We start from the raw sequence: 21,923 nt of genomic DNA, 5'->3' as shown, positions 1-21,923 counted from the left end.
TGCAAGTGTATCATGCATTCTCTGAAGCACGGTCCGTCGCCCTCTACAAAGGTGATTTTTACCTTGACAAAATAGATGATACAATAATTGTTTTTACAATTATCTTAAATTATTTTTCTTTTCTGCTATACAGATAGGAGGAGTTTTCAGCAGAGTAGGACTGAAGGAATATAAGGCTGGTATTTGTCAGGATAGATATATCAATTTTAGTTTGGGGGACAAAAACAACATATTTAAAATTTTAAGTCTTTGTTACATCATTTGCGTACACAAAGAAGACTTTTTAAACGTAAGCCATGGACTACAAAAGAAAGATTGACTGATTTCTAAAGAACCATTAAATGTTACTGGTACATTAATTCATTAAAGGAAAATTAGGTAACGAACTCTAGTTTCCCCCAGTTAGTAAATGAGCTTGGCTGTCCTTTTAAAATCAAATAAATATTGCAATAATTATAGTAGTATTAATCACAATATGGAGGTGCAATGGCTCAGTGTTTTTAAAGATGCTGAACTTGTCAGCTGGAAAGCTGACATCCCAGGTTCAAGACCTGAGTGCTGTACAACAGGGTGAGCTCCCATTACTTGCCCCAGCTCCTGCCCACTTAGCCGTTCGAAAGCATCCAAATGCTAGTAGATAAATAGGTACCACTTAGGTGGGAAGGAACAGCATTCTGGATGCCTTGGCATATAGTCATGCTGGCTACATGGCCATGGAGGTCTCTTCACTGACTCCCTTGGCTAATAAATGGAGATGAGCACCACTCTCTAGAGTCAGAAATGACTGGACAGGGGAAAACTGCCTTATTAATCACAATATTATTCACAATTGTAATGTTATATTATCAATTCTTATTTTACAGAAAATAATATACATAAGTCTTAATGTTATTAATATTATTTTGCAAACCAAATAATCTATATGTTTTAGCGTATTTTCAACTTACCTATGCTGATTGGGGTAAGATGACAGCTGTAGTCTAATACATCTGGAGGACACCAGGAAGGAGAAGATTGGTCTACGACAAATCAAGAATAAGAAGAACCAAAATTACCATATTAGAAATTATTATGTAGACTAAGAAAATGCTCACTAGATAGTTCCAAGCTGAATTAGTTATACATATAAAAAGAATAGTATTTGGATATCTTAGGTCATAAATATCAATGTCTAGGCACGGTGCCATTATAACTACTAAAAATGATCTTATCTAGTATTAAGAATAATAAATGAGTAAATTGGAATGATATCTTACCTTTTAAGAGCAAACCAATTTGATAACTTAAGTAGAGTTTCTGAAAATTTTGTTATATAGTTTCTCTTCTGCTTCCTTAACTTCCAAAACCTTAATCACAAATGATACATAAAACTTCCTCTGAGACCAGCCAAGGAAACAGTAGGGCAGAGGTTACACGGTTTACTGATTAACTTTATTATGAGAAATAAGTTGAGAAAATAGCTATGACAAATGGTTGAAATTTAGAAAATTTGCTCTCAGAAGAAGTATTCATAACAAGGCTTGCCTGCTGTATTATTTCTTATGGATCAGCATATTTTATAATGAAGTATAAAAATACTGCTTGATAAAATAAGCCAATCAACCAATATATTATAATTCACAATGGTAAATCTATATAAAAACTTATTCTAGACCTAAGGCAAGGAAACTGCTTTGGGAAATCAAGATGCCTCATGTAACAGTCAGCAAGCCAGTATGACAGTGTTGTAAATAGGTCGACTGTTTGATATCAAATTATGTTTTCCTCTTGGATTTGCCAGAGATGTTTCTAGAGAAGGACTGCTCTTTGCCTCATGGGGAAACACATGTTATTCTTCCCTCTCCCCCCAAGATAAGAGATGGATTGGGAAAATCACCTCTGTGTTAAAAATATAAATAAGTTGATTCAAGCATGTTTATAAGCAAGAGAATTCTGGAGTGGGTTGGGGTTTTTCCAGCATGTCTCAAGTTGGCCAAATGCTTTATGCTGTTGCTGGCCATCAATATGTTCCTACTGCCAATCAGCTTTTTGTGCAGTGCAGTCCTACCACCAGCTGTGCTCCTCTCATCTCATTGGCTAATGGTTTTGAATACAAGTTGAGTGATCTGCTGCCATGTGGGAATATAACATGTTAGCTGTCTGCCACTGACAAAAGGTGAGGGAAAAATTAACTCCTACCAAAAAGCATCAGCATTCAGAAAAACATGGTGAGGAATACTGGGAAATTACTGATCACCGTGGCAAAAATATCCAAAGATTTACTATACATTTACTATGTATCTTATTTGTTGTACACATATGTCCCAATAACACTAACAATGTAATATATGAAAGAAAAAAATACTATTTACTTGAACCATTTTACTGTTCATTATATAAAAATACCAGTTGTATACCTAAAGCAATATATATAGAAATGGGTTGTATTTTATACACTGTCTCTATTCTAAAACCTGATGTCACCTGCTCATTGCTTGCAAAACCCCATCTATTCTTATCTTTTGGCTAAGTTGATGGGATGCCCTTATATGCTGACAGCTGAAAACAGAGAAGCGGTGACAGATAGACTAAAGGAAGTATTATGAAGAAAATGGAGGCATAAACAGATGAGGGGAAGAGGCAGAGAGCAGAAATAATACAGACATTCAAAGAATGCAGAAGAATTGCAAAGGAAAAATGGTTAACACCTCCTCCCATCTTCTCCATCATCAAGACTTCAGTCCAGATCACCACATTCTTTCATCTATAAGCAGGGCTTTTTTTCTCATAGAAGGCTCAGAACGGAGTTCCGGCACCTTTTTTGGATGGAACCTTGTAGGGTAGGCAAGGCGGGTTGTATGACATGTGTGAGTTCCGGCACCTTTTTCTTTTACAAAAAAAGCACTGTCTATAAGTATATTTTCAAACAAAAACAAAACAAAACAAAAACAAACCTACACAAGAGTTTATGAATTTCTCACACAATAAATAGTTTGACTAAATGTAAATGTTGCTGAATGATGGGGAAAGAAAGACATTTGGACAGAGTCAAGAAATAGAATTGGTTGAACCACAGAATTGATAGAAGAGAATACTTGTGGCTTAGGATTTAACTCAGGGTTAAATACCAGTGGAGTCTTGGTGCTCTCTGAACTTGGTGGTTTTCCTGCAGACGTTTTATTGCCAAATCAGGTAACATTAACAAAATGTCTGCAAAAAACCCACCAAACTCAAAGAGCACCAAGAACCACAGAATGGTTGAACAGCTGGGGAGTCTGAATTCTTGAATGTTCAGTTATTAGACATCCTTATTTGAGCTAATGTAACCATTTTTACATTGAACAAAGCACTGTCAACATTTATCTCCCTACTGCCTGCGTTGACTGATACTTGCTATCCAGGATTTCAGACAGGAACTTTATAGTGAAGGACACAAGCTGGGATCTTTTTCTATACAGCATATGTGTTCTCCTGCTGCATTAATAGTGTGCTTTACCACTGAATCACCTTATTTTCTTTAATTTTCTTTAGTTATTTACTGTGTTATTATTCATTCATTTTATAGCATCACTAAAAGCTAATTGAAGACATTTCAAAAAATAGTCAATTGGTTAAAATGATAGAGAACTGCATTCATTTGTTTGTTTGTTTATTTATTTACCACCTTTATTATTTTTTACAAATAACTCAAGGTGGCGAATATACCCAACACACCTTCTTCCTCCTCCTATTTTCCTCACAACAACAACCCTGGGTGGTAGATTGGGCTGAGAGAGAGTAACAGGCCCAAGTGCACCCAGTCGGCTTTCATGGCTAAGGTGGGAATAGACTGACTGTCTCCCGCTTTCTAGCCTGATGCCTTAACCACTACTTAGCTTTCTTTCAACATTATAAATATTGTATTGCTATTAACGTAAGTTCTGATTTACCAAATAAATTAGGACCTTCAGAAAGAGAAAATCCATCTGCTGAAGATAGCTGGGGATGGTTGATCAAGTTCATCTCCAATGCCATTGAATCTTTAATGTAAGATTTGCAAACAGTGATGAAACCTAACAACAAATAATATTATTAGTAAAAAATTACAAAATATTGGGACTTGCTGATCCAAGTTGAATGCTTATGGAAAAAGAAATCCATTGTTATAACAGTTGTGACTGGAGCCCTTGGACCAATAGTTCAAGCGTATCTTATATTATCAGATGTTACTTTTACCACCAAAAAACCCCACCCTGCTTGGAACTGCCTTATATTCTTTGAGTCTGTCTTAAAAATTCTTAGATCCTTGGTTAAGACTTGATAGCAAACAAAAACAAGCCTTACATTCTTCCATGTGGATCATCCCCAGTATGTAATAATAGAATGTGATCGTTTTCATACTAAGAGTTTTCCCATTTTTAAAATGGATACACTTGCCTAAACTCATACTGGAAAGCACTAGTGTCAGATATTCATAAAGTCTTTTATCCATCCACAATCCATATGCCATTATCCATGAAGGCATTCTCAATTACTGCTGTTGTGGACAGTGTTGAAAGCTGTTTGACAATGATAACCAAAAATTAGGAATTTGGTAGCACTTTTTCTGACACATTTTATTTAAAAATAATAACCTTTCAGGAGCTGTTGCTTACTTCATCAGATGCTTAGTCAATACTGGTATAACATGCTTCAAGAGATTCATATTTTGGTTGAAGTATTTTACACTTTGAACAAACTTACATATTCATTGCATTTATTAGCCTTCATCTATAGGCTACTGTATTTAAGGTGTACCACAGCTAAACATCAATGTACTAGAAAAAATAAAGTTACTGGAACTGTTGTGGTGGACATTAAAATGTCTGAACTGAGATATAATCTAACATACTCTTCACAGGCTCTGTTCTTATAATATTTATCTGACATTTCCAGCATTATATATATCAACTAATATTATATTATTATGTTCTATGTATTATAGAGAGCAATTCCATTTTGATCATGTAAGTTATCTTTATCTACAATGGTAAAGGCAGGGTAAACAATAAATTAGCAAATATTCTGGAAATAATTCCAAGATATATATTTATTGACTCTTGATCAAGTAAATTCTATGAATATTTACTTGACAGCCTAATATATTCAACTGGTCATTTCTACATAAGCATAATATTTCACTAGACATTAGTACTGCCATATTCAAGACTCTTTCAGTCTTGCATCTCTAGCTGTATATGAACTACAATTCCAATCCCTTTGCAATCTTGGGGAAAAATCTGGGAGATGTAAACCTCACAAATCTGAAGACACATGATTTACAACATACTACTTTGGCCATGTACAGCCGTTTTATATTAAAATTATCAAATTAAAATTTACAATTGTATTATTACACAATTGTTTGTTAATACTGTTTACATAAGAGAATCTAACTTTCTTTGCACAACTATTTATCTCTATGCAAGCTTTCTATTGCTTTCCACGTATGAATCTTTATGGCTTTTGACTAGGAAGTGATGCCAAATTCTTATTAATTGAGTTTGCATTCTGGTTTGTTTCACCACTATTAATCGAATTAATCTCCCTTGGCTGGCTCCACAAATTATGTCAAACCAAAGCCAAATCAGCTATAAATTTATTGAAATGTCAGTCAATGTTGTTAGAGTATGCAATCAAATTAATTCATATTTTTATCTTTGGATAGAAATATTCAACAATGTATCCATTTGCATTAAAACATTTATTAGATAGGGTAATAAGTGGCTACTGTACTTAAGGTGACCCACTGTCTTAGATGTACTGAGCATTACAATCATTGGCTTCATTTGTGTTCTGATATTTTATTGCAGCCTCTATGTATGGTGTTGTGCTGTTGCCCATATTTTAAATTTTATTTTAAAGTAAGATAAACCTCATGAGAAACTAGTGAATAAAGAATGACACTCTTTTGGAGCATTTTTACATCCAATTAAATGTGCCCCTTTATCAAACAAAGTAATTGCACTGGCAGGTTCAGGGCTATGTGATAATTATCAGATCAATGCCGGCCAAGAGATTCTATGAAAAATATTTATACTAAGAAACTAATGTAAATACATAAAAGTTTTATATTTCCTCTTGAAAGAGAAATAAAAGCATATAATGAACAGTGATAATGAGGTAATTAGTCAGGGCTTTTTCCCTCATAGAACGCTCAGAAAAGAGTTCCGGCACCTTTTTCTTTTACAAAAAAAGCACTGTAATTAGTTATATTAATGTTAAATTCTCACTAGTACTTTTTTAAATATTAGAGGAAAAGAAAAGGAATATCAGAACCGTTGAGTTGGAGGTGGCTATTATAATAAAGAACATTCATTCCACTTTTGCCAATAAAATTAATCCTAAGAAAATACAGAAACATGATTTTGTATTGTTCCATCTTTTTCTCTACTGGAGTACATATTGTCAGTTACACAAGATCCTATGCTTGTGAATCTACAGTAATTAATTTTTTCTGTTTTTTTCTTTCATAATACACACCATGGCAAAACTTCACATTTTGGGATCTGCAGCAGAAATATAAAACAAATACCAAATTTCATCAGCACACTTGCTAAATTTAATGAAAAAATTATCATACGCCAACTTGAAAGTTTATGTAATTATTATTTAATATTTAATCAATTATCAATATATTTTGACAATGGGAAAACCAGTGCTTTGGCTGTTAATCCCCACAAATTAACGTAAATTCTAATTGTTAAAAAAGGAGTCCTATGTCACACACAAAATAAATAATAATGCCCTGTTTTTCACTTTATTGCAAAATCATCTGTTAATCAAAGCTTCCAATAAGACAAAATGAATGAAATTGCAGAAAACGATGCACTCAAAAGTATGACTTATCCAAACTATAAGCATTAGTAAATAGCAACTTACACCTGATATCTTGCTCTGTTCATAGAATCGGCGGTTTTGCATCAGTTGAATCTCCTAATGATTTTTCAACAGGAACATTTTTGTTTTGTTTTTCACTTTCACAGGATTGTTCAGTGAAAACATGACCACTTTAGCTGACTTCTCCTCTCTTCATTGACTCAGTGCTGCAGTAGACAAAGTTTACTCATTAACAGTACTTTCTTTCCTGCTCTATATATATGGGCTTGAAATACAGAAACTTTATAAAACTGGATACAGCACAGTTCCTGGGCAGGATATGTTGCTAATCGTGATTGGTTGAAGATTCTTATTGGGCAGTAACTAAAAAGTATATTGACAAATGCTAGCTTTTGCTTCTTTGAATGAGACAACCAAAAGGTGTATGAGATCAAGGCCAAGTGGAATTCCAGGTATTGAAAAAGGCAGAAAAGTGCCAGAAATAGAGCAGCTATGTTTATGCCTATAAAACTATTTAGCTGTAATTGTAATCTAAATATTCTGAAATGTATTCCAAAACATAGTTACCAATTAAATGCCAGTGTCAACAGGACATGATCTCTAATAACTGGCATTGAGAACAGATCTTAATAGATAGAGCTACTTCCTCATAAATCTATACAATTCATAATTTTATGAATGAAATCCATGTACACATACATACACCTCCACCCACACATACACACCTGTAAGCATATGGGGAGACAAGGGGGAAATTTAGCTTGATAACATTAAAGCCTGTTTCTTTCTGATATGTAAACTGATAAAATGGAATACATTGGAATAGAACTCAAATCAAAATTATATATCAAAATAACATTTTAAAAAATATTTTGGCATCTATCATTCCTATCATTTTGAAACATCCCTCTATTATTTTACCTTCTGGAAATGTTGTCTGCTTTTACACTCTAATTGCATTCATATGGAAAAAGAATAGAGTAGTTTGTTAAGTATCAGGTGAATTCCAAATCCTATCATAGTATTATCTTTTAAAATAAATGGCTGTTTTGTTTCAGATGGCGCTTTCTATAAATTACTGGTCTCATTATGTTCTTTCATTCCTTGTTCATTACATCTGGTATCAGCTGTTTCTCAGGGTTTTTATGAGTTTCTCATCTCAGTGCTGTACACATGGTCACAATGTATATTTGCAAGACATTTTGTTTGCAATCTAATTTATAATTTATGAATTATTAGGAATTAAATATGATAGTGGTAGTATGTCATATGTGTTAAAAAGTAAAAGGAATATTGTACAGAATGTTAGCTTTGCCTTCAAGGATAAAAATGTTTATGGCTTTTAAAAATAAATGTAACATAAAATCTCTTTTAAACATTTACCGTATATGCTTATTTTATCCATTTAATCATTGACTTAACTATTGCTCCATCTCTTCAGTACTTAGGCCTTCAAAGTCAACAGATAATAATGTGAAATAAATAAAACCTTTGTCACCCACTGCTGCATAAGATTTTACGTAACTCTCCTAAAAATAAGAAACCTTTGTACAGCTGGCCATAATATACATTGTATCACAAAAGAAGTAATCAAGTCTGATTTGGAAAAAAAAATGCTGTTTACTGAAGTTAGCTAGATATTCAAACTTCTTATGAAGGGAGTTGTCATTGTTATGAAATATTTTGTCATTGTTATTGTCTATCACACATCCTTCTACTGTTAATTTCTAGTTTTAATAGTAGTGTGATTTTATCTTTGTTTTTGTGCTGTTTAATTAATTTCAATGCTACTCAAATTGTCTATTGATGTGGTGTATTCTAATATTTTCTCTGGAGTATTTATTTATTTTATTTTATTTTATTTTATTTTATTTTATTTTATTTTATTTTATTTTATTTTATTTTATTTTATTTTATTTTATTTTATTTTATTTTATTAAACATATACCGCCCTTTCTCAAAGAATTCAGGGCGGTTTACAGGGCATTTAAAACAACCAATAGAAAAGTTAAAAACAAATTTAAAAAGATTAAATCATCCCTAGAATTAAAACCCCAGTTAAAAAATTCTCAGCCTGAGAATTTGAGAGCTCAAAGCGCCAGGTTTTCAGGTCCCAGCGAAATGTGCGGAGGTCGGGGGCAGTCCTAAGCTCCACGGGCAGCTGGTTCCAGAGGGCAGGCGCACCCACAGAGAAGGCCCTTCCCCTGGGTGTTATCCGCCGACAATCTTTTTTTGGCGGCACCCTGAGAAGACCCTCCCTGTGGGAGCACACTGGATGAAGGGAGCTTGATGCCGGCAGCAGGTGTTCCCTCAGATATCCCGAACCCAAGCCATTCAGGGCTTTATAGGTCATCACCAGCACCTTGAATCTCACCCGGAGGGCAACCGGAAGCCAATGCAGCTCACGGAGTAGAGGTGTTACATGGGAGTATCAGGAAACCCCCATCACAACTCACGCGGCCGCATTCTGCACCAGCTGAAGCCTCCGAGTGGTCCTCAAGGGCAGCCCCATGTAGAGAGCGTTACAGTAGTCTAGACAGGAGGTCACGAGCACATGAGTGACTGTGCGTAGGGCATCCCGGTCCAGATAGGGTCGCAACTGGCGCACCAGGCAAACCTGGGCAAAAGCCCCCCTGGTCACGGCTCCTATATGATCTTCAAAATTGAGCCGTGAATCCAGTATTCTAGTCCAATGACTTTATTTTATTATTTATTCATTTTCTGTACCTGTTTCTTCAAAGTAATTTCTTCAGGTAATTTCACCAGGCAAATTCACCCTAAGATGCAGTGGTGTTTGCTAGTTTCATGGCTTGATGTTGTTACATTAACAATTACTCTTTTAAAACTTTTTTACATCAGTCTATAAGGAGTCTCAAGGCATGTCATGAAAGTGACCTAGAAACTAGGAACTTCAAACATTTGGTTCTATTATGTGGGCAGAATGCTCCTACCATCAATGCATTCAATTTATACTGAAACAAAACTGAACAGCAGTTTTAGTGATTGGGATTACAGTGGGATTTCCAGTGCTGCATATTTATTTATTTAAAAGCATTTATCTAGCTGTTCATTTTGAAACCAAGTCTTGGTGGCTTACAACTAATAAAACAATATAGGCAATCATAAATTCCTGCCCTCTGGAATGATTTACCCGTGGAACTTAGGACCGCCCCCGATCTGCGTTCGTTTCGCCGGGACCTGAAAACCTGGTTTTTCAATCTATCAGGCCTGGACTGAAGGGGTTTTAGCTTTCTAAACGTTGTTTTAATTGGGCTTAATTAATTTAATGTATTTTAATTCTATATTATTTTTATATTGTATTTTATGCTGCCCTGTAAACCGCCCTGAGTCCTTCGGGAATAGGGCGGTATAGAAATTTAAATAAATAAATAAAACCAACCATATGACAAAACAGAAAAACCATATGGCATATAGTTCCCAGCATTCCTTCAGCTTCTAGGGGCATACCTCCCTGGAACACTGGATTATGGATGACAGGACACAAAGCCCTTTAGTCAACGTTTATCTTGAAGGCCCTTATGAAGAAAAGAACACTCTGGTGCACAGAGACAATCAATGATGGAACAGGAAGTACATAAATCTTTGCTTCCGAGGGAATTATTTTAGATACACAGAACAATATTTGGTCTCATTTGGAAATATTTGATTGGAGAAATATTTGACTGGAGAAATATTTGACTAGAGAAATAAGGAGAAATTTTCTGACAGTGAGAACAATCAACCAATGGAACAGACTGACTTCAGATGTTGTTGGTGCTTCATCACTGGAGGCTTTCAAGAAGAGACTGGACTGCCAACTATCGGAAATGATGTAGGGGCTCCTGCTTGAACAGGGGTTTGGACAAAATGGCCTACAAAGTCCCTTCCAATTATTCTATTCTATTCTATTCTATTCTGTTCTGTTCTGTTCTGTTCCATTATCATGTGATCACTTATTAACATAGTCATCACTTTCACTTCATTTTTCATAGGGCTGCTTTTAGTCCCCTGATCATTTTCATTGCCCTGAATTTCTCTGAACCCTTGGGGATCTGATCAGTGTAGAATATTTGCAGCAGAACTCTTAAAGTGGAATTATTATTTCTTACAATTTGGAAATTATGTTCATGCAGTCTAAAACTCGACTTGTTTGTTTTTTTTGCAATTACACCATAGTGCTGGCTCATATCAGAATGTAAAAACTGGTTATTTTAACACATTTCTGTTGTTTTGAAATTTCAACTTTATTATTTGTTGGGCTGTCTTCTGGTTTACAAAATTGTAGTTGATTTTAGAAGGCTACTATTTCAGATTAATTTGGAAAGAAACAAGAAACAAGAGGCTTAACTTTCTAAGGGTAACCCAGAAAACATGAGGAAAATGAAGAACTAAAGAACTTCCAATTGACTCAGATGACTATACCCACAAAGTTTTCTTGGCAGAGTTGTGGCAGTAATTCTGGAATGTTTTTGGCTTCCTAATTTAATCTATAGCACTGGGCTTTCCTGATAATTTCCCATCCAAGTCTAACGCTGCTTAGCCTTTTGGAGCCTAATCAAGATCACCTGGGTTCTGCCAAATGCTGTAAATCTATTATACTTAGGACTTAGCATATTTTCATTGTGCATGGTTTGCTTCAATTTATTTTTAAAAAACAATAGGGCATAAAGAAGTACCTTCTGATTTTTACATTGTAGAGAATGTTGATTGACAGTACTTTTCTCTATTTCATCATAGCAAGGTAGAAGAGAGAGCCCCTTCACCAGTCAATCCTAAAAAATAGATATACCCAACTGATGAAAAATTGCTTCATAATGTAAACATGTGCATTTGTATCAAGAAATTATTGCCATTACATTCAATAGCATTTCTATAGGAGGGAATATAGGATGGCAGCTTTATTGTATGATCAGTGTATGAGTAATTCAAAAAATGAGCAAGCTATATCACTCACAATGAAACTTTATTAAAGGCTATATAACAATAAAACTAAGATTGCCATCATTTATTGTGCAGTGATAAGAAGTGTGGGTATTTTAAAATATTTGGCTAAACAATGCATCCATTCTGGCATTTATTAAGAGACCTGTCATAAAGTAATTGACAGTCCAAGAGATTACTGAAGAACTCCCTGGGGCACTACATTAACACAGTTGTGGGTTTGCATCCTCTGAGAAAGATGAGAGCTAGACAATTTCAAACTCGAAAATAAGATCAGCAAGCTAAAATCAAACACCAGGAAGTTAGAGCAGATTAAAGAAAAGAAACTGAAGAATAAGAAAACCAAAGAATACCTTGAGAAAAAATATTACCTGGAAACAAGATTAAAGAAGCACTGGAAATAATAAAAGAGCAAATAACAGCTATATCGAAGATTACCAACTTTGATTGCATACTATATACCGCAGTTTCCGGCGTATAAGACTACTTTTTAACCCATGAAAATCTTCTCAAAAGTCAGGGGTCGTCTTATACGCAGGGTGCTGAAAATTTAGGGACAGGGCTGGCTGGAAAACCTGGAGCGGATCTCCCATTTAGTCTGCGCAGGGAAAGCGGGACCAATTGGAGAAGAAGCTGCAGTCTGTGATTTTTTTACAGGCTGGGGTCTGGGCGTCTTTTCTTCTAAAGTTGAAGGCCAGCTGTAGTATATCCCAACTTGAAAGGCAGGTGGGGAAGCCAGCAGCCAGAGCAGCGGCTTAGCTCTAAGGACACATTTGACTCAGGAACTGGGCAGGCTGGCTGGAAAACCTGGAGCGGATCTCCCATTTGGTCTTTTTTTAAAAAAATCCCATTTATATCCTGCCCTTCTCCGAAGACTCAGGGCGGCTTACAATTTAAAGCACAAATCAATGTGCTTAGCAATAGCCTTCATTCTGTGTATATGCCTGCTTATTAGGGCTTTCACCCCCCCCCCCACAAGCAGCATTATTACAAAGTCAGCTTATTGCTCCCAACAATCTGAGTCCTCATTTTACCTACCTTGGAAGGATGGAAGGCTGAGTCAACCTTGAGCCTGGTGGGATGCGAACCTGCACTAATTGCAGGCAGCTTGTGTTACTTAAGGCTCTGCACAGGGAAAGCTTTAGAGTGAATTAGGAAAAGTGAAAAAGTGAATTAGGAAAATAGGGAATGGTTGCTGGAATCAGGGGCTGCCACAAAGAAGAGGGAGTCAAGCTATTCTCCAAAGCACCTGAAAGCAGGACAAGAAGTAATGGATGGAAACTAATCAAGGAGAGAAGCAACCTAGAACTAAGGAGAAACTTCCTGACAGTTAGAACAATTAACCAGTGAAACAACCTGCCTCCAGAAGTGGTGAATGCTCCAACACTGGAAGTTTTTAAGAAGAGACTGGACAACCATTTGTCTGAAATGGTATAGGGTTTCCTGCCTTAGTAGGGGGTTGGACTAGATGACCTCCAAGGTCCCCTCCAACAACAACATCTTCTTCTTCTTCTTCTTCTTCTTCTTCTTCTTCTTCTTCTTCTTCTTCTTCTTCTTCTTCTTCTTCTTCTTCTTCTTCTTCTTCTTCTTCTTTTTCTTTTTCTTTTTCTTTTTCTTTTTCTTTTTCTTTTTCTTTTTCTTCTTCTTCTTCTTCTTCTTCTTCTTCTTCTTCTTCTTCTTATTATTATTATTATTATTATTATAGTTTAATCCACTTGCACTGTTTTATGTTTACATGTTTGATGACAAACAGCCTTATGTTTATAAGTGACAGTTTTCCTACTAAGCACCTGCATGTCATAAGCATTTGAATTAAAATTACCATATTAAAATCAAATCTGATGTTTTTAAATTTTTATTTGGTGTGCGTTGGAAGAGGGGTAGTCTTATACGGCGAGTATAGCCCAAACCCTATAATTTAACAGGAAATGTAGGGGGTCGTCTTATACACCCAGTCGTCTTATACACCGGAAAATACGGTAGGTAGAATCTTTAATTTCAATCAAATCAGAAACATTTCTACCAATCCATCAGTGGAGAGATTGCAATGAACCAGTTGATACCTGACAAAGAATAAACAATGCAGTTCTGGATGCAGCTATGGGACAGCCTAAGGAATTATAATAAGAATGCAGCTTGGATAGAAGAGATAGATAAGAATTTTAAAAAGCTGAAATGAAAGAACTTATAGCAGAAAGGGAGGAATAAGAGGCAAGGATGATCCAGAATTAATCAGCACCAGGTGAAGATAAACTGTATGTCTTTTGGTTGAAACATCTTACTGGTCTACACCAAATCACTGCCAAGCAGAAAAGAGACGTAAAAATAAAATACCAGGCAGAGTAGATTACAACAACACCTGGCAATGGTTAAAAGCAGGAAAAATAAAGAAAGACATGGAGGAGTTAATTCTTTCTGCACAAGACCAAGCCTTAAGCAGAAATGCATACAGAGCCAGAATTGAGAAGATAGATAGACAGGTAGTATTTCTTGCAGATTTTTTTTAATCCACCATTGTTGTTATTTTGTCCTGCTATTCCTTGTAGTCATTCTGTGCAATCTTCTTACAGCAGCTAACTAGGTGATCCACTCTCCCTGCAAAGAAGCTGAAGAAACAGTGGATTACCTAGTTAACTGCTGTAAGAAAATCGCGCAGACTGACTAGAAGCAATAGTATGACAAAAATGCATCAATGGTGCATTGGAAGATCTGCAAAAAATATCACTTGCCTGCAAGCAAGAACTGGTGGGATCATAAAATAGAGAAAGTAATAGAAAATGGAAAAGCTAAAGTGCTCTGGGACTTTAGAATTCAAACATACAAGCACTTGGCAAATAACACCAGAGACTTAACAATTGTCAATAAAAAAGACAAAAAAGTCTGGACAGGGGACATGGCAGTACTTGGAGACAGCAGAAGAGAAAGAACTAGAGAAGATAACAAAATACAAAGACCTTCAAATATAAATAGAACAACTCTGGCAAAAGAAAGCAAATGTAGTACTGATAATATTAAGTGCCTTGGTTGTAATCCCAAAATAACTTAAGCACCACTTGAACACCGTTGATATTGACAAACTCACCCTCAGTCAACTGCAAAAGGCAGTTTACATCCTAGGATGATACCTTCTGACTTACACATCTCCCTATCCAAGTCTTTGGGAAGGACTCAATAGATGAATAAATAGATGATTAACCATAATATTCATATCCAAGCTTTGACTATCACTTTTATTTCATAAGGATGATTATGAGATTTACGTAGAATTCAGCTTTTCTTGGAAGTAAAAGCAATCTTGATGCTAGCACTTTGTAGTACATTAACTTCCTGTTTATTTTATTTTTTAAAAAAATACAATAATCATTCCTTTTTTAAAAAAAATACAATAATCATTTGGATCCTTGCAGGTACCTAGCCAAAATGACCAATACATTTTCTAGCACCAGATAGGAGATACAGGACTTAGAATGATATGTGACTGAGTGTCCCTACTGGATTTTATTTCTATTTCTCATTCAATTCTATGGACAATTGTAATTATTCCTATTATCAATTACCATATATACTTTTCCAGGCCTCTGCCGCCCGTTTCTGTCTGACACACACACACACGCACGCACGAGGGGGAGAAACATCGCTCTGGGCGGCAGAGGCCTGGAAAAGGAAAAATTGGCCGCAACCTCGGGGTAGGCTTCTCCGGGGGCGCCGCCGCGATTCTGCAGGGGCCAGGTAGTGAAAACTCGCCAGGGAAAACGGGTGCCGTTGCAGCGCCCGGGGAAGCGTAGCCTGCTTGACCCACAGCCTCCCGCTGCATCAGCCGAGAAGTGGAGTTGCCGGTCCTCGTACTTTCTAAAAGCAGCGGGTGCAGATGCGCTGCTAAAATGTTCAAAATCCAACTTTTCTGCTTTTTGAAACGCACCACCGGCTACTCCGTCCAGAAGCCCAGATTCGGGAGGGCTGCTTGGCTTCCACTTGAGCCCATCTATGTCCGCGAGCCCCCCCCCACTACCCCTAGACCTCAGCCTGGGTCCCCTGTCCGACCCGGAGGAGTATTTTTTTAAAAAAAACTTCCATCGGGATTTGTTCCTGGAGTTTAAATCCTTGCAGTCTGAAGCAAGAGAGAAAGCCGCGACCTCCTCCTGCGGGAGATTCTCTGCCGGCTCCGAAGAGCTCGACCACCAACGCCGGGGCGGCAGAGGCTTGCAGGGCTGGCAGAGGTGGCGGCAGTCCAGCGTTGTTTCTCCCCCTCGTTCGTGTGTGTGTGTGTGTGTGTGTGTGTGTGTCAGACCCGCAGGAATGGCTAGTAAAGGTGGCGGCAGTCCGGCATTTGCGTTTCTCTGTGTGTCAAGCCCCGTGGGCTCGACACACAGGAAGGGGGGGGAATGCCGGAATGCTGCTTCCCTACCAGCCATTCCCGTGGGTCTGACACACACACGCATGCACGAGGGGGAGCAACAACGCTGGACTGCCGCCACCTCTGCCAGCCCTGCAAGCCTCTGCGGCAGAGGCTTGCAGGGCTGGCAGAGGTGGCGGCAGTCCAGCGTTGTTTCTCCCCCTCGTGCGTGCGTGTGTTTGTGTGTGTGTGTGTGTGTGTCAGACCCGCAGGAATGGCTAGTAAAGGTGGCGGCAGTCCGGCATTTGTGTTTCTCTGTGTGTCAAGCCCTGTGGGCCCGACACACAGGAGGGGGGGGGAACGCCGCTTCCTTACCAGCCATTCCCGCGGGTCTGACACACGCACGCATGCATGAGGGGGGGGAAACACCGGACTGCCGCCACCTCTACCAGCCGTTCCCGCAGGTCTCTCTCTCTCTCTCTCTCTCTCACACACACACACACACACGCATGAGGAGGGAAACAACGCTTGACTGCCGCCTCCCTAGCAGACCTTCCCTGCGGGGATGTGCTGCCAGGAAGCCTGGCAGCCTGATGAGCGGACCCTGCGAACCGCGGCCGAGCCAGCTCCGGGATGCTGCCAGAGTCAACGAGCGGCTCGTCGTGGCACAGAATATAGATATGTTGCTAAGAAGGGGCCAAGCTTATACTTATACTCGGCTTATACTCGAGTCAATAACTTTTTTCAGGTTTTGGGGTGAAATTAGGGGTCTCGGCTTATACTCGAGTCGGCTTATACTCAAGTATATACGGGTACTTCTCAACTTTATAAAGATATTTGTAGTCAAAGTGAGCCTAGGTTATTTTGAAGAGCAGATTGAAAAAAATATAAACTTGCATTATATTTGAAAAAGTAGAGTTCAAACACAACATGCTCTTTAATGGGACATAAAGTAGAGAGGAAATGTATTGTGGTTGGGCTATAGTATGGGAGTATTTTAAGCTTTCATTCACTCAGGAGCAACATTTGATCAGAGGGATTTGTTGTTATTTTGTGTTTATTCAAAACAATTGTGTCAGTTTTGCTCTATTCCATGTTCAAAACCAGTTTAATCTGAACAGTAGGGAAGGGATAGTACTTTCCACTGCAGCTGAGGGCAGCAAGCTATTTTGGAGATGCAGTGTTCAGCTATATAGCATAGAATTCTCTAGATGTTACCTAGCCCAATAACAAAATGTTTGGAAACCAACCCCCAAGCTTGGAGAACAAACCTTCATCCCAGTGGTGAGATTCAGCCAGTTCACACCACTTTGGCAGAACTGGTAGCTAATTTTTTGTTGCTCATGCCCAGAATGGACTTCCCGAAGCAGCATCCACACAGAGAACTGGTTGTTCACATATTTGAATCCCACCACTGACTAGGGTATCTTGTGCCTCAGTGTATTCTTTTTCAGCCCGTTATTAGGATTGCTACCTCAGTTATCTATTGGTGGTACAACCCATGCAGGGTCTTTTGTTACCATGGCATTTCATTTGCTTGATCTTTTTTCCAGGTCTGCTGCTGCCTTAGGAATTTTCCCAGCAGCTCAACTTTGGGTGCCATTTTACCAGTGGTGGGATTCAACCAGTTTGTACCACTTCGACAGAACCGGTAGCTAATTTTTTGTTGCCCAGGCCCAGAACGGACTTCCAGAAGCGGCATCCACACAGAGAACTGGTTGTTCACATATTTGACTCCCATCACTGCTTCACCCTCATAGAGTTCTCTGCTACAGATGTCAGTCCTTCACATTTGCCAAGATAGATTACTGCTTTGTATATTTTAACAGTAGGGCTGGTCATCAAAAGCAGGACATTGCAATGAATTTCCTATTATTCATATCATTAACTTTCTGATCCTTTTCAAGCTTAGTTCTTATATACTGTCTCTGCTGTCAGAGATATTCCAGTTCCAGTTTGAGAAGTCAATTGTTCATAGATAGAAGAAAGTAGGTATCTCAGTTTACCTCAGTCTTTTTCTTTGTTAGACTCTTAGCAATTTGCAGACAGCAGGAAGGGAGGGAGGGTGCACAAAATCAGCATATTTCTGAAGAATATGCACGATTGGTGTCATTAGTCTAGGATTCTACCATGGGGAATGGACTATAAGTCTGAAATTTATAACAGTATCTGAAATTAACAAATAAACTAATCTTCACATTTCTCAAAAAACAAACCTTGATATGTTCCAGAAATAATACAGAACGTGTTTCAAAGTTTGCTTTGTATTTAGACACCTGCTATCTCTGTTTCAGGGACGCGGTGGCTCAGTGGGTTAGGACGCTGAGCTTGTCGATCAGAAGGTCGGCAGTTTGGCGGGTCGAATCCTGAGTACCGTGTAACAGAGTGAGCGCCTGTTACTGGTCCCAGCTTCTGCCAACCTAGCAGTTCAAAAGCACATAAAAATGCAAGTAGAAAAATAGGGACCACTACGGTGGGAAGGTAACAGTGTTCCATGCGCCTTTGGTGTCTAGTCATGCCGGCCACATGACCACAGAGACGTCCTTGGACAAGCGCTGGCTCTTAGGCTTTGAAACAGAGATGAGCACCGGCCCCTAGAGTTGGAAATGACTAGCACGCATGTGCGGGGGAACCTTTACCTTTATCTCTGTTTCAGTTTTATATCCAGTTGTGAATTCTGTGTTTCCATTGTTGTTTTTCTTTTTCTTCATTAGAGACAAGAATCATTCTTCACTTGAGACAATAATCATACATACATTCATATTTTTCTTCTTTTAATCCATTCAACTATCAACTATAACTGAATCTTGAATTGTACAATTATGACCTATTCATTTTCAAATTAATGCTTTAGCCCCTATCCCCATCCTATTACTTTTAAGTATTTCAAATTAATTTAATTGAACTCACAACCTTACAATCTTGAAACATTCCTTCTCCTTCAAATACACACTTCATTTTAATCTTGGAAGATAGCTCTTTATTGTTTCTTATTGATTGTTGTTTTATGTTGGCATAAACCACTTATCTCTTCTAGGGGAAAGTTTTCTCTCTCACTTAAAATACTAGAACCTCAATTTTTTTTTATGAAACCAAAAAATGGAACATTTCAGATAAATAAAATGAAGAGTTTTTCACATGCTGGTATTCACTATTATACAATATAATGATGCAATGCTACTTTATAAGGTCTCCACTTTCTCAAAAAGTTTAAAATAAAATCATGAAGCTAATTTTTTTTCCTGCTGCGCCTGATAATAAGGCTTACTTCTTGCAAGAAAATCTGCTCTAGTTTTTATTAACCAGAACATTTTTGAGGGTTTAAATGACTCAATACATTTTTATTTTCTAATCATAATTGAAAACATATAACTCTACTTTTTCAATACCTATCCAGATTTTTCTTGGAGTGAATGCACTTAATACCACTTATTTTCAAACATTAACCTTAGAATCCACTAGAAATTACATAACTTTTGATATATGATATCTTTAATTTAAGAGTTGAAAGAAAAGTCTTCATCAGGGTCCAGTCCAAGCCTGATCCTCGCGCTAAGGCTCCCATGTTCCCCTTCAGATGCTAGGTTCAATTGATTTAGTCAGGACTTCCCTTGCGGCCAAAACTTGTTTTGTCAGTTTGCAGATAAAAAGAAGTCTGGGAGGACTCTGGTTTCCTCACAGAACATGGGCATCTCCTTTCAAGGGAACACCATCAATGGTTTTCGGACCAAAAAGGGGTCCGGGAGGACCTGCTGCTCCCCTATGCAGTGCGTACGGGCATCTCCTTCCAACAACCTTTTCCTGCTCAGACTTTTCCTGCCCACAGTTTTCAGACTCAGGAGACTCTGGGGGGACCTGCTGCACTTTTAAGCAGTGAGTACGGGACCCTTCTAATCCAGGTTTTGCTCACTGACTTCACAGCTGGTTGCCCAAATCCGACTCTCTCATTTTTCCTACCATTCCATTTTCACACAGCCTTTCCCTTTTCCCTAACAAAAGGTCCTGTGCTCTGGCCAAACCCCCTTGCTTTTCAGGGTCTGTCACTTGAACAGATCCTTTTTGCAATTAGGAAAGACAAGAGGGAGCAGCTTTGATTGGGAGAAAGGTCTTCTCATTCACATACATAGACATACCCACATTTCCCTCATTCCCTTGGGCTTTAAAAGTTAAAATTTAGAGGTACTAACTTTCTTTCCAAAGCAGCCCTTGTGCTCAAACTCAAAACTCCCTTACTATCCTTGCTTCAGATGGGCAGGGTCTGGGAAACCCACCCACAGACACAGGGGGTATGCTGCTGGCAAGATGGAGGCTTAACCAAGCCCAGTACATTGTTAGTTTAGAGTCCCATTCTGGGTGCCAAATTGTTGAAAGAAAAAATCATCAGGGTCCAGTCCAATCTGGGAATAAATAAAATGGAGGCTGTTTGAAAGAAGGTTCTTGTTTATTTAGTTGCTGGAAACTTCAGTGACACAGCATGTTTCTGGGGTAGCTGACAAAATGGAGCTGGGAGTGGGTGGGTTTTTATACCTTTTGGAGGTTTTATGTTTGGAGTTATTCCTGTTTGAGGTTGTTCCTATTCCTGTGTCATGTACTTTGACCTGAGCTTTTGCTATTCTAATGGTGGTGGGTTAATCCTATTATGTCCTAAAGGCCATGTTCTGTTCTTGGGAGTCTTTGTTTTTCTAATCCCATTAGCTCAAACCTTCTCTGGGGCTGTGGCTGAAGGAATTTTGCTTATGATTAGGTGGCCCAGTCTTTCTGAACAGGATTATCAAATCTGCATTTCTACAGAGCTGGCCTGCTCAGTTTCTGCTTAGAGAAAAGGGAAACGTTTCTGCCTTTTAAGATTTTCTTCATTATTGTTCTGTTTCAAGCAATGGGCTGCTGATTCAGACAGATAAACTCCACAGAAAGGATTTCATGCAGTTTATTTTAATTCATCAGGCATTCTCTAAACATTAACTCACAGTTACTGGAGAGATTCTTCTGAAGTACATTTCAAAGTACATTTCATAATCTTATCCCATCACACAGGTAAAAAGAGGTAATATTTCCCATGTTGAACGGAGCAAAAAGCCCCGCCGTGGCTCTCATGGCTGGAATTCATTACAAGACATGCAGCTCTGCATGTATGCAGGAAACCCAGGTATCCCAAACAGAAGTCCCTCCCAGTTGCCAATCCGAAACACAGATGTGACCAAGTAAGTTAAAACTACATTACCCAGAAGGCTATCCCTTAAGGGGACAGTTCTTAATTCCTAAAATAACTGTCTACTCTGACCAGCACAATTATTCTTTTGGGGAAATATAATATTCTGCCCTTTTAAATATCCCCCCAAATATTTCCTTCTCTAGGGGGGTGGGTGGGTATTGACTTCCAACATAAGTAAATGGGTGGAAAACATATCTCAGTAAAAACACTTTTAATATAACAAAAGTAGTTTCAGACATGTTTCGTTATCATCAGTATGGCATTTCACTCCTTTCTGAGGAAAGTGAACTCTAATGCCATCAGTATCAAAGACACCCCCTCCCAAATTAGTGGTATCCCCAAAGTATGGAAGAATATATCATTAGGATGTTATGTCTCTGTTGTCATGTTTTCCTATACCTTAAATATTATTAAAATAGAACAGTTGACCAACAGGCATCTCAATAAAATACACAATGTAGGAATTTCCGGTTTTGCGTGGTAGCAACCGGATGCAGGCTTGCAGATTCTCCGCACCCCTGTGGCTAATTTCATCTTGCCGGGGTGAAGTTGCCCCAGAGAGGTGGTGAAGAAAGAAGGGTGCTCCAGCAATTCTGGAAC

At 38.2% G+C, this 21,923-nt stretch overlaps 1 protein-coding gene across 2 annotated transcripts in view; it reads right to left on the bottom strand.

Annotated features, from left to right (window-relative positions):
- Positions 1-3,993, bottom strand: part of NR1H4 (nuclear receptor subfamily 1 group H member 4) — a gene marked incomplete at both ends in the record, with an annotated part of 33,645 nt that extends 29,652 nt beyond the window's left edge. For both annotated transcript variants that reach the window (XM_083365536.1, XM_083365537.1), the window contains one exon: positions 3,909-3,993. In XM_083365536.1, coding sequence (XP_083221662.1) covers positions 3,909-3,993 — 85 coding nt within the window. The remainder of the gene's footprint in view (positions 1-3,908) is intronic.
- Between the last annotated feature and the right edge of the window lie 17,930 nt (positions 3,994-21,923).

This window comes from Vipera ursinii (assembly GCF_947247035.1).
Source record: "Vipera ursinii genome assembly, chromosome: 6".
In the NCBI taxonomy this organism is placed as follows: domain Eukaryota; kingdom Metazoa; phylum Chordata; class Lepidosauria; order Squamata; family Viperidae; genus Vipera; species Vipera ursinii.
Note: the sequence above shows the minus strand (reverse complement) of the source record. Positions and strands in the feature narration are given on the sequence as shown.